Source organism: Silurus aristotelis (genome assembly GCF_946808225.1).
Source record: "Silurus aristotelis genome assembly, chromosome: 4".
NCBI lineage: Eukaryota > Metazoa > Chordata > Actinopteri > Siluriformes > Siluridae > Silurus > Silurus aristotelis.
Window position 1 is genome coordinate 23,284,115 of NC_139577.1, and position 14,105 is coordinate 23,298,219.

Genomic DNA, 14,105 nt, shown 5'->3' on the forward strand with positions numbered 1-14,105 from the left:
ATGACATGTAAAATGTTAGATTTATGTAAAGTCAAATTTGTATGAAATCAGAGAAATCAGACAAGCTTCAGTAATCCTTTACCTCTCTCTGTCATCTGTGTCTCTTTCCAGGTTGGCAAAATGACATTCAACTTTTTGTACACAGGTCCTATAAAGCTTGGCCTTAGCTGCAAGTTGCTCCACAGTGTCCAGTCGTCCGCTACCTGACAGTCATTATAGAACATGAACATGAACATAGACACCAAACAGTATGTGTAATATTGTTAGACGTAGAATCACATAGTCAAACACTTTTGCTGTTTTTTTGGCTGAAATTAACGTAATTGTTCGTTGTTCACATTGTAGGATTTATGTACAAGTGGCAAGAATGTAAACTGTCTGTGATAAATATAGTGATGAGCAGAATAAATATAACATTACTAGTCTGGATAGGTCACAAAAAAAGACTGAAAAAGTTTGCAGTTCAGCCGTTATGGTCTTGGCAGTTTCGTAGGTTTTTCTTCTGTAATGTCAGGTTGAGAAATGGCATGTGGCATGTGGGAAAAAGCTCTTGCAGAGTCTGTAAGTTTTGCAAAACCTATAGACCTGTACTGAGTTAAAAAAAAAAAAAACTTGGCTCAAAATAATGTTTATGGACTTGCAAACGTCAGCCCCTAAGGGTAACACTGTGCTTTATCACTGTTAGACACAGGCACCGGCAGAGGATGATAAAAGGTCAATATGAGGTATTTGTTTGCACAGATCTATGAGGTGCAGAGCAAATGTGCAGAAAATGCCAGTAGCAAAATGATTGGTGCCCCACATAAGCATTTGTAAAGTGCATGTTAACTACTGTGTCCAATAACACCCACAGATTTTTGACTGCCAAAACATCAAAAGCTATGCATATTGACACAATAATACCTTTAGCTGTGCTGTCTGCATCCAGGACCATCTGGAAAGTGTCAGGTGCCAAAGCAATACCAGCACTAACCAGTATGGGGCGCCAATTCTTTGCTGGTTCATTACCAAGATGCTCTTTTGTCTTCAAATGCAAGAAACAACAAACAAATAAAATCCAAACATTACAACAGTAGAAATCTGCCCTTGATTTAATTGCTTGCTCATTATGGATCAATATATCTACACTTAAGCTCATTACAGATATTAGGCTAGCATCAGACTAATAATATAATAACAACACATGTAGCCTGAGAGTGATCAGACCTGTTGAATGAGCATTGCTGCCTGGTCCTCTGGGCGTGTGGGAGTGCTATAAAGTTTGCTGCGCAGTTGAAGGAGGTGAAGAGAGAAGGACAGACGCTGATGAAACTGGCCGTTCTCATCCAGGCCAAGGGCTGTGTGGAGATGTTGTATTGCAGGCTCCAACCTCTCCGCTTCCTCCTCTATTGCAGCCAGCTCAGCATGGACCTGACACCGCATGTCCAACAACATGCTAGTGATACACATGCAAAGACTTTAATTACAACTCTCTTGCAGATATGAATACAAAATACTTTTGTACGTCGCTCTAGATAAGGGCGTCTGTTAAATGCCACAAATATTAATGTAAATACAAATACACAAAAACCTATTGATGTCTTCTAGGGCTTTTGAGAGTGTGAGCAGGGGGCTTTTGAGGTTTTTCCGGAGATTATGCTGGAGCAGAGGTAAACAGCTGTTCCACAGAGCAGCACACACACTCTGTGTCACCTGAGCATCTCCTTCTCTCACTGCCCTGAGGAGCAATGCTTCTAAACGGGTTACAACCCTCAACTGGGTCTGAGAACAGAAAATACATCCAGGAGGAATACAGTACATCAGAGCATGCGAGCAAAACTGAGGGAGCTGGTTAAATAAAGAGCAATAATCACACTCCAATTACACTTAAATGTTTGTAACTTTGAAAGCAGTTACTATTCATTATTACAAATACTACATTAAATGGTCAAACCCCCATAGGTCTATGCAACCGCACAGGAAGTGTCTATGCTGCATTACGAATTGAGAAAACTCTCCATGTTATTCTTGCACCTTTAGCAACAGGTTGTTCTCATAAAAATGGAGAGTACATGGATACAACTAACTTCCCATTAAACCTCCACCTATGAATCTACTCTTGTCCATGTGAAATAAGCATGTTTATGATCAGGTTTGAACTTATGGACCAGCTGCTTTGACAGCAACCTCAAAGAATCAAACAATCCAAGATCATTTAAAATCCTCAACATTAAAATCCCGCTAACTGAGTAATCCATGTACAAAGAACGGACCTGTGGGATCTTGTTGTTGCCTTTCCTTCTTGGCCTGCAGAGAATTTTTTTTTCTCCTTCCCTGCTTAGCTGATGATTTGGTTAGATTTTGATTACTAATGCACTGTAAATATCTTTTGTTGACATGATTCTTGCAATTCCATTAGTGGCTCCAGTTCTTTGTGTTTTATTTCTTTTTTTTCTTTGTTTCTTACTTTTTGTCATTGAAAGTTATTCTCTATTTTCATCTGCCTCCTTGATCAATGGAATCCTTGGCTACTTCTGAGTCATTTATAATTATACTGCCTGAAGTCATACAATTATATTCGACGAACGTGAAACTATTTAATTGTCTTTCCAAGCATGCATGAAAGCATTTTCTATTGGAACACCGTAGTTAATTATAAAGCCACCATAGACTGATACCACATTAAGCTAATGTATTAACAATCTTAAAGTAAATCTAATATCACTACCTCCACACTGCTTTTGGTGTAGTCCTCAATGTTGGAGTTTTGTTTCATAAGCACCAGTTCACACTCAACACACTCCACCATGATGTACTTCCCAACAGCCTGCATTGAACATATGTATATGAACACTTGTTTAAAATTGTGTGTAATGAGTGTTTAAAAAATACACAGCATTAGGAATACTCAGTCCACTCACAGTCTCATCAATGTTCTTTAGTTCCTTTATACATTCCTCCGCTATGATCTGCTCTTTAAATTGTAGAGACAGAAAAGCCAACTGAAGAAGGAGATCAATCCTGCCATAAAAAGGTATTGATCACTGTATCACTCATATGTATACATATAATGAGTGATGATGTACAATGCTTAATGTTTGCATTAGTCATAACAGATTTACCTGCTGGACACTGTCATACAAGGGCTGTCATTAGTGTCAATACTAAGACTGTTAGAAGCAGATGATTGGGACTGGGATTTATGTGTCAAGAGGACAAAAATCTCCCTTAGTTCATCTGGCTCTTTTCCGCCTGCATTCACAGTGAGTCTAGAAACAGAAGAGATTTATATTAACACTCTGGTACATTATTTACGCCCCACTCACTTTGACTGTGAAATGATGCAGTCACTGCAGAACACTCTGGAGTTTGGTGCTCGTGAAAGGCTCATTCTGTTTGGAAAATCCAGTCAGGCACAGTTAAAGGGAACACAGGTGTCAGGGGGAACTGGCTAAAGCACCCAAATGCAGGACGCAACTGGAGTAGAATTAAGCAGTGTTTAATAGAAGTAGCAAGCAGAGAAAATGCAAATGTCTGGAAACTTATGAACATTTCTACAGGGTAATATAGAAAATGCAGAAAAAAACATTAACAGTTTAAACAGAACAACAACATGGCAGACAGAGTCAAATCCAATAACATTTCCAAAATCAGGCACAACCTCCCTTTACTTTTAAAAGAACCTCCAATCCTAATCGCATTAATTCCACCAGATGTTTTGAGAAATTCTTTTGAGATTCTGGTCACAATATATGCACACAATAATTTCTAACAAATCCTTCAAAGGACTTTTGTTTTAACAGTAGCCATTAGAAAATGGGTAAATTGTCACCATTTATTCAAGCAATGATCGATTGGTATGAATGGGCCTAAAACGTCAAGAAAATATTTTCAGATATAAAGTCCAGTCCAGGTGACCGGTTCCAACTGCAGCTTCCACATGTCCATCCGCCACAAAGTTCTATGTGTTCAGCTTTCTGCTCAAAAAATTGTGCATTAAATGCTTTGCTATAGCAGCACCGCCAGCCCAATAAGATTTATTTTTCTTGCCTGGGTAGCAGAAGGATTTTTTGTTGAATTTCATATCTGTAGGAGCTACGGCTTGATGTTCATTCACCTTTAGTAAGTAATACATTTTGAATAAAAGCAAGAGCAAGAAAAAGTACAAGAATGCTAACAATAGTGTTCCAAGTTTGCCCCTCTAAATATACAGTTATGCTTGTATAACTGAGTGCAAATTCTCCCATGGATTTGAATAAAAGAAGCAGTGAAGATAAAAGTTACATTTTAAAAATGTAACAAATGAAATCTTAGGTATCCAAAAATATAACAAATCACCTGAAAAAAGGGCCATTTTAAAAGATCTGATATGAGAAGAACAGTGAATAAGAAAGATGTCATATAGTATAAAAAAGATCAATAAACAAAAGCTGTCTCAAACATTGCAGGTCTACAAAGGGTAACTATGATGTCCTATTGTTCAACAGATTTAATCATAACTGCACAATTCATAGCCACTCTATGGGTTTTCTATCCACATGTAAATAATTGGTTCACATAACTTTCACTATGTCACCTCGAGGGAATCTCACTACAGAAAATAAGTCAATACAACTGGTGCTTTTGAAGGCCATTCTTAGTGTGGGAACATTTAAATGAAACAATGTAAGACTCACAGATATATAATTCAAATATACTAGGGCTGCAACAACTAATCAGCAAAAATCGATAATAATCGATAATAAAATATGTTGTCAGCGAATGCCATATTGATTAGTTTGGCTGATCAAGTTACGAGTTAGCGTGACAGTAAGATAACTCAAAAATGAAACGATGCAGAGTAGAGGTCAACCTGCAGCAGGAACAAGTGTGCGTCCCAAGTCATCTAAGCCATAAGAGCATTTTATGCATGCAAAGCTGAGCTTGTTTGGCATGGAAGCACCACAGTGATGCACGGGCACGTGAAAATAAAACACACCGATGTCACGGGTGAAGGCGAAACGTCACTGTGAGCAAAAACTGTATAATCCTCATCATGTGCAAATGGTGTAGTTTAATGAAGTGTTATTGAGTAAACTGTTTGTTTGTAACTTTGGGACAGTCGCACTGGATCTGTTCTGTCGTGACTCGCGAGCATCAGGTTGCACAATCAGCTCGCTCGTGACATAGTGATGGATTCAATTAAAACAGTGCAAACAAACACTAAATCTAAAAGCAGCAAATAACAGCAACAATATCCAATTTTCAGGTCTAAGTGAATGCTTATACTTTTTTACACCAATTCATAAGCCCTGTTAGCTTGCTGCGTTTCTCCACTCCATTCTCTTTTTATAGCCTTTGTCTACTTCAACAGTAACTTATCTGTTTCAAACGTGATGTACTGCGGCTTTACTACGTTCAAAAGCTTAAATGATTGTATATTTAATTTATGCATATATCATTTCATTATTATACAAAATTAAATTCATTATATATTCTAGATGCTTATATCTTCACAACTCTCGTAATCGTCAAAACATATTTTATATATTATATTTATTATATTGCATATAGATGTTTTAAGCATGGTGCTCAACTTGCCATCTGCAGAATACAATACCAATGTTGATTCGTATTGTATTGCAAATTGCTACACCTTTCATACTCAAATGCTTTTATTTTTTATTTTAACAGGAAGAAACAACTAATCATAAGTCAAATCAAGGAAGAAATCAAGGAGAAATCCTCCATGCACTCCTCATAAAGCAGCTGCTATTAGCTTTAAAATGTCTAAATTAAAGATAGTTAAACACAGTATGTGGTACACAGTAAATTTTTATATTTTAAGTAAAATTTTATACATACATACCCTGAATTAGGGAATTAGGGTTTAATGCGATTAACTGATGATTAAAAAAGAAATGTTGTGCGATTAATCGATTATCAAAATAGTCATTGGTTGCAGCCTTAAAATATACATTCAACAACAATAAGAAAATGAGCAAATGCATCAGACGAAAAGTAGTATAATGCAGTATAATATCACTGGCACATTATATGCAATACTTGTGTATTACATTTAATTAACATTTTTTAATTGATATGAACACAAGTATTGCTTATTATGTGCCAGTGATATTATTATCAAACAAAAAAATAAATAAGTCACTGAATACTTTGAAATCAACTCACTTTTTAAGCTTTTGGAGTTTATAGATGGCAAGTAATTGTGGTCTTGCTTTTGTCAGAATGTTGGAGACATCTATAAGATCATGCTGCACCTGTGAATCATGCCAAACAATATATCAACACATAACAATGATTATAAAATCGGCAACACATCTAGGAAACTGACGTTGAAAAATAAGAGGACAAAAAGGAAATATACAGGTCGTGTTTGGAAGCATATTGCTGAGACCAAGACAGTCAGGGGTGCTCAGCTGTGAGGGCAGAATGTAATAAACTGTGCAATTGACCAAAGGGGAAATAAATGATTTACCTGTATGGAGAAAATTTGAGGATACAGCTCGGGTGTGTGCTGCTGGATAAATTTAGAGGTGACCTTGGAAAAATCAGCAGCATCGTTCTTTTTTCCAGCATCCACCAGGCACTTCACAAGGAGCCTGAAAATAAAAGAAAGAGTATTTGGAAAAGGAGCCTCAATACACACTAGTAACATTGTTCAGCAAAAACAACTAACAAAAAAAAAAAAAAAAAAAACTGATGGAGCTCATATTACATCATTAGTTCAGCACGCCAAATGTAGTCAGGCTCGGCTACCTCCTCCAGAGCACTGAGCACCTGCGTGAGAGAGGATACCAGGTACCGCCGCCAACAAGGGCGTAGGAAAGCTCGCACTGTTTGAAAGTATAGAACAGAAGCATTGAAGACTAGAAAATGGAATCTACATAAAGAGAGAGAGAGAGCGAGAGAGAGAGAGAGAGAGAGAGAGAGAGAGAGAGAGAGAGAGAGAGAGAGAGAGAGAGAGAGAGAGAGAATTAGATATGCAAAAATAAACAAAAAAGACATGGATTTAAGGAGTATTCATACACTCAAATAGTATTGTTGACCTGACCTATTTGTACTAGGATATGTTTTGATGAAAATCACAAGGCAAGCAATACATCATGGTGTGTGTGTGTGTGGTTATAGTGTTTAGAAAAAGATGGTAAAAAAGGATTTAGGGTGTGTCATCCCATAAAATGGCAGAATCAGCATCACTTTTAACACTTTCTAGCAGTTACGTTTATCTTAAAACACCAGTGCTTTGGGGAGACTGAGCCTACTTTAATTATTCAGTGCTCTCTCTCATGAGTGCTGATGTCTTATTTCCCAGTACATCTCAGGAAGTATGATGTGCAGAAGCTTAGGCAGCATAGTGACCAGTTTCTATTTAAATCTAACCAATAATTATGAGTGCTAGGGAGAATAATCAAACCAAAAGGGCAGCTGAAGACACTATAAAAGAGCCAATATAACCACTAGGCAGTTACTGTATCTGCATCTTAATTTTCTTAAAAAATGCACCTTAAGAAAAGAATCGGACCTATGACTCATTGTATTCTCTCATAACAAATGATATTTGGGATTACCTATTCATATTTTTACAGTATGAAGTATGTGGCTGTGGTTAAATGATATTGCATACTATCGTGTGATGTGCTAAAAAATTGGTTTTGGCATTTGAACAGCTCTTATTAAATCTATTTTTGCTTAAACCGTACCTCATCCTTTACTAAGCTAACTCAAAATTATAACATTTATGATGAATTATGATCATGTGTAGAAATATTACTCATTTATTTAAAGACTTAAATGTAATATGCCTTAGCTACTACAGGGTTGGAATCCAGCTGTTTGCTCTTTTAATCTTTATAATATTTGTAAGATTATGTCCCAAAGTATACCTAACTTTTTTTTTTTTTTGGATACATAACGAAAGAAATGGCCCAACATTAATATCTCACACTTAAACAGCAAATATTCTAATGCAATTGTAAGGAGAAGAAATTCTCCATTTTTTTGCTACCTACACAGCCTACCTTGGCTTGTCTTTGGATATCTCTATAGCCTTCAGATAGTATGTAACAGCTCTATCCATATCCTCCTGGAAATAGAACACAAGGAAACAATGAAAATGTTGATTTTAATAAAACACATAGGAGTTACAAAAAATATGTGCCTAAGCACGCACTAAAGAAGATCTATACCCTCATGATCTATGACGCACATGCTTCTTATATAATGTTACCCAGAAGTGACTATAAAGCCTCTAATGAATCCAGGAAGCATGGATACTTACCACAGAGGCAACAGTGCGTGGTGAGTTCAGCTGAGCCTGGCAGAAGTATGCGCGGCATAGAAACTGATTAGGTGGGGGTTTGCTCTCTAAGTACATCATTAGGCAGTCCTCTGTGATCTCCCTACATCCCAGCTGAAACAGCAACACATACAAACTCAACCAAATACACTATGAGTCCAGATAATTAATATTTCAGTTCATTGCTGCATTTATACCGCCCAATTAAAACCCCCCTTGAGCATGTGACCCATGATAATTGGGAAGAAATACAGTATAAAGAGCATTTAGCTTTGTGTACTTTAAAACCAATGATTTGTGTTTTGTTTTTATATATTGTAACAATTCAACATTACAACTTCCTTTTATATACAAAACAGTAAGTTCCTAACCAAGTTCAAGTCCATACTGCAATTCTGCATGTACTAGATGCGATCAAGTTCGTAGGGCTGAAACGTTTCCTCGAGTAACTTGAGTAATTCGATTGCAAAATATTTTTTTGTCAATGCTTCCTTTAGTCATTTTAACTACACAGGGAGCACTGCTACCCCACGGATCATTATTACTAACAGACCACCCGCTGACCTCTGGAGCATTCTGGACAGGTAAACACTATGCCTGTTTCTGCTACATAAAATAATTTTTTTGCCTAATCCCGACTATTTTTCTTGCAATTCTGCTTTTATTTTTCGAAATTCCGATTACATTTTACATTTGACTACTACATTTCTCCATTTTCTTTTTGCTATTTAGGCAGCATCACCCCCTCTGTACAGCCAGAAAACTTTACACATTAAAATTAAATACAGCAGGCGACAGAGGTGGCTTAGTTCATATGCCAACATCTTAAAATGACAACATGGTTACCGTTGGATTCACCAGAAATGTTGGATGTTTACGAGAAATAAAGTCGGAATTGTGAGAAATAAAGTCGCAATTGCGAGAAATAAAGTCGCAATTAACAGAAATAAAGTCCAAATTGAGAGAAATAAAGTCAGATTTGCAAGAAATAAAGTCGGAATTGCGAGACTAAAAGTCACAATTAGGCACTTTTTTTTATGTGGCATAAACGGGCTTCTACACAACACAGAATAGGCTGCAAAATAATAAAAAAAAATGGAGAAACAGGCAGAAAACAGTGACAAGTGAGGATAAGATTTAGGTCAAAGAAAATGACAAAATGTTTTCAAAGTTTGGGATCATTTCAAACAAAATCATAAAGAAAACTCTACAGTGCGTTAAGCCTTTGGAATTGATTTTTATATTTTTATTTATGATTTTGTTTATATATTTGTATTTGCATTTTGTTATAATATGCCATTTAAATGTATTGAATGGGTCTAGTTTTTACAGATATTCTTGTATGCAATTCAGTAATAAAACAATATAATTTTTTTTAGAAAGGTAACAAATTACTTGGTAAAAAATAACTTCTTATCTGATTACAGATTACTAAAATAATCTATAGCTGCAGCCCTAAATCACTGTCTATGCGTATGATCTCAAACTTATACTTACATTTTTTATGGCGTCTGTGAGCATCAACTGCTCATAGGCATGGTAAGATAATTGCTACAGTAAAATCACAACACATCAGATTGCCATGGCAAATTAAAAAGAGTTGTGGCCAATTATCTTCACGTGTTATCGTTCCAAAGCACAACGTGGTCCTGTTGTCGTTTTCTGCCTGGTAGGAAGTACTGCAGTAATGCAGCAGATAACTGCACTTATTTCAAAACCCTCTCCATTGCACATTAGGATGTTTCATGCATTTTGTAGATAAAGAGCTTTAGTTTTTAAGTGTGTGGTGGTTGGGATTCTTTTCAAACTGATCTCTTTTAAACTAAGAGCTGCACCACACATAAGCAAGTTTGTATCGCACAGCAGTTACAGAAAATAACATTTTTATGGTGAACAAGCTGTGAGGAATTTCAAGGCTTGTAAAAGGAAAACATTTATTAATCAAATAAAGGCTTTATAAAATGCTATACCAGCGTATTACTTTTTGTTATGCAGATCCTGATTGAAAAAATATGCTTAATGACACTATTTGAAAATACTACATGAGCTTATTTGATTTTAAACACTTCATTTGACAAGTAATGTAAATGGCATTTGTTGTGTTTAATGTACATGAAGAATAATTTCATGTGACCATTTACCTAATATGTAAAGATAAAAAGTTTGGAAGGAGGAAGTAAGGTTTGTAATACTCAATTTATTAATTTCTGTATCCTTTACATTGACATTCTAGATTATTTTTTTTTTGCATTCATGTCAGCCAATTAACTGGTTGCTACAGATAGATAACTAAATTCAATACAATAATTAATAATAAATTAATAGTTTATTTCTGCAGCAATAGTAAAAGTAAGTGTGGCTAGTTTCTCAAAGTACACCCTAACATATTTTCTTATATCAATAATCATGTAGGCATTTCATTTGTAACTGTAGTCCATCTGTTCTTATGTACAATTTGTTAAATTTCCTCTATCCGATTGCATCAGTGGAAAGTGACCACCACTGGAATCTTGCTTACCATTATGAATTCAGTATTAGACCATTCCCAACACAGCAATGGCGCAATATTCCAATTCTGGCACTAATTAAAAACAAACTGAGATCTACAATGAGCCAAAACAGACTTAATCATTCGTCTTGACGAAAGTAGTATTCTGTGCGAATTGGATTTTACCAGGATTGTTAAGGACTTCTCTATAAGAAAAACAAGGGAGAAAAAAAATCTTAAGTAGGAGTCTGTGTGTATAATTGTGCTGCCGCCGTGCTTATTGTATAATTATAGCTTTGATTTATTCAGCATTGCACAGTGGATCGATCTGAGTCTTTGTAAAGCATGTTGTGAGTTTGTCTCCACAAATCACAGTGTTTTGTACCGCTGCTGTTGTATCTGTTGATTTAGAAAGCTTAAAGCTGTTACCAGCTTGCAGATGCACTGTGTATGCCAGTCCTTCCTGAGAGTGTCACTGTTTGTGGGCCATGTAACACTCCTAGCATGCTTTTACACATGGATTAAAATATTGTTTTTTCTGTTAACATACAAGGAGTTTGAAGGGCATACACAGAGTATCCTAGGTTTGCATGACCACCTTAATCCACTACTGACAAAAGGGGGCTATATATAGAATGTGATGTTCAAAAAAGAACATATGATGGTCAGGTGTGATGTTAAGTGTCCACAAACTTCTCTGTGTAGCATATTTTTGGAGGTGTACCAAATCAAATGCCCAATAAGTACAGTGGTCCCGGGAACTCGCAGGGGTTACGTTCTAAGAATCTGCGAATTTCTGATGCACCCCTGCAGCCCCTATGGTACCTTAGTGAATTCATCTAGACATTATGTCACTTTATAAATGTAATAGTGTACAGCATTTGATTTCAAATGTTATTCCTCACGTTCCTGAACAGTCGGTCCCAATGCAGATTCCCGCAAAATTTAAGATAATCCGCAACTTGCTATTAGTTAGGTTTCAAATGAGAATCTGTATAGCTAGAATGATGGTTTGACAACTGGGTTTCTATTTAAATGATGAATAATTATATTATCACATTGCTTTGGCTGTGCAGGTGTCTGAATATAAAGTGCATCTTGGCACTAAAGGTGACCAAAAGAGAGAAGGTACATTTACAGCATTTGACAGACACCCTTATTCACAGTGACTTAAGATTACATCCATACAACTGAGCCATGAAGGGTTAAGGGCCTTGCTCAAGGGCCTAGCAGTGGCAGCTTGGTGATGTGGGATTTGAACTCATGCCCTGCTGACTCAAAATCTAACAGCTTAACCACTGACCTACCACTTCTGTGAGCTTTGTGGTTTAAGCAATGGTGGGCTGTCAGGGCCAGAAGGGCCTTGTATGCTGGCATTCACAGTGTCAGAATCACTGACACATTTTAATATATGATACGTTTTAATATTTGTAGCTAAGTGCACAAGTTCAATGACAATTCATGTGGATTTAATAGCAGTTTTTTCATTCCACAATCGTTGACAGAGGAGAAAGTTTTGATTTGGTTGCAGATACCTATTAACAAAAATTAAAAAAAAAAGATCAAGATACTTAAATACTTATATGCAAGACTTTTCAAGAAAAGTTGGGCATCGTGAGGAAAGATCAGAAAGAAAAAAAACATTTAAATATAATTGCTAAGCTTTTTTATACTTTAGCATTTATACTTTAGCATTTTCTTTCCCATAGAATTTGCACAAAAACACAATTTGCCTTCATTTCAAATCCCTTAGAAAAACTAAATGTACGGAAAAATGAACGGTAAAGCACAGAAAATCTGGGGTAATTTTAAGAGATTATTATTGATTCTTTTGCTAGAGATGATGTTTGCAGGTGGCTCAGCAGTGGCTGCAGTGAAAGGAAACTTGTTCAATTGTGTTCATTGGGTTTCATGCTTCAGTAATGCCATTCATTTTTGCTGCATGAGATACCTTTCAGTTATAATGCTATTAAGAGGTGCATTGGCTCAGGTAAGCCTGAGTTTAGAGATATGATACCTTGCACAGGTAAATTTTGATTTTGAAGCTGGTCTGATTATGCAGGTAGGAGTTCAGGAAGTGCTTACCACGAGAGCCTGCTCTGCACACAGCACATACAGCTCCGGGAGAAAACACTGAGGATCTGATGCAGCTTTTCCCGACATCGCGTCTTTAATTGTGGCATAAGCTCTCCTCAGAGCTGCAGGATCTGCACGAATAAATGATAATGTGTTCAAATGACTTGTAATAAACGTGTTCAAACTTGTAAGACTTCTAACTATTATTGGCGTTGTAAATTACTAATGCGTATATTGTTGTGTTAAATAAAAAGACAAATTGAATTCATTAGTACCGTCTTTATCCTGCGCTTGTGTCAGGTACTGCCGGATTCGGAGATCCATTTTCAGCGCGAGACCTTTTACAGTCCGACAGATTACCGGAAATAACCAACTGTTCTGCTCGAAGGCTTGGAAAAATACACGAAATATATCAAAGACAACCAAAACAACCAAGTGGAATTTGTTTGGTAGTAGTTAAGTGTGTAATTCTTCGAAACGTAATGTAGTTTGAACAGAATTAAGGTTAAAATCAGCAGCTAGCCGAACTCACAGTCAATCGGTGTCCGCGTGCCCGTAAACACACACGCCACACGCACGGTATCTTAGCAACGACACGGTAGCTCAGCGCGTGCGCGGAAATACAGCGACAAGTGCGAAAGTGAACGCAAAACCTGAATGCTTTAGTACAGCACTTCATCTATAACTGATCCCTTCTAAAAAATACTCTCGAAACTTTTCTGAAATACTCTGAAATAGTTTATAATACCAAAAGGAAGATGTCATACATTTATATTGCGTTGCCAGTTTATTAAGTATAATAAATTAAGTATAAAAAGAGATGTTACACCACGTGACAACTCAGAGGTCATTTTATGTGTTGATGCATTACATGTCCAATAGTTTGTGAACCAGGGGCGTAGATTACACGGGTCCCCCGCACTTTTTATTAAAAAGTTAATTCGTCCCCCTCACGTTTTTAGTGGAGAGTGTGTGTTCACGACATGTTAAAGTTTTAATGGAGCAATGTATATAAATGCAGAGTGATATAAAATTCAAAGAGACCAGATAGACTATACATGACGTTCACGTATCCATGGCAATCAGTCACGTACTTGTCACGTCATCATCACGCGCCCTAGTACTGTAGCTCGAGTCGCATCCGCGGTCCCGCGCGCGATCCAACATTCGGTTGCGATGATCTCAAAGCGGCAAAAACCGCTTCACTCCTTTTTTTTACAAAAAAGTTAAGCAGTGTAAATTGGCTTATGGTATCCGATTTGT

At 36.7% G+C, this 14,105-nt stretch overlaps 1 protein-coding gene across 1 annotated transcript in view; it reads right to left on the reverse strand.

Annotated features, from left to right (window-relative positions):
- cfap46 (cilia and flagella associated protein 46) overlaps window positions 1-13,399 on the reverse strand; it is a 56,048-nt gene extending 42,649 nt beyond the window's left edge. The window contains exons 1-15 of the mRNA XM_083538276.1: window positions 13,375-13,399; window positions 13,118-13,231; window positions 12,852-12,973; window positions 8,261-8,392; window positions 8,001-8,065; window positions 6,698-6,862; window positions 6,458-6,581; window positions 6,151-6,239; window positions 3,102-3,248; window positions 2,901-3,000; window positions 2,708-2,806; window positions 1,571-1,761; window positions 1,207-1,435; window positions 904-1,024; window positions 83-203 (exon numbers count right to left, since the gene is read on the reverse strand). Coding sequence (XP_083394402.1) covers window positions 83-203; window positions 904-1,024; window positions 1,207-1,435; window positions 1,571-1,761; window positions 2,708-2,806; window positions 2,901-3,000; window positions 3,102-3,248; window positions 6,151-6,239; window positions 6,458-6,581; window positions 6,698-6,862; window positions 8,001-8,065; window positions 8,261-8,392; window positions 12,852-12,973; window positions 13,118-13,166 — 1,754 coding nt within the window. The 5' untranslated portion in view covers window positions 13,167-13,231; window positions 13,375-13,399. The remainder of the gene's footprint in view (window positions 1-82; window positions 204-903; window positions 1,025-1,206; window positions 1,436-1,570; window positions 1,762-2,707; window positions 2,807-2,900; window positions 3,001-3,101; window positions 3,249-6,150; window positions 6,240-6,457; window positions 6,582-6,697; window positions 6,863-8,000; window positions 8,066-8,260; window positions 8,393-12,851; window positions 12,974-13,117; window positions 13,232-13,374) is intronic.
- Between the last annotated feature and the right edge of the window lie 706 nt (window positions 13,400-14,105).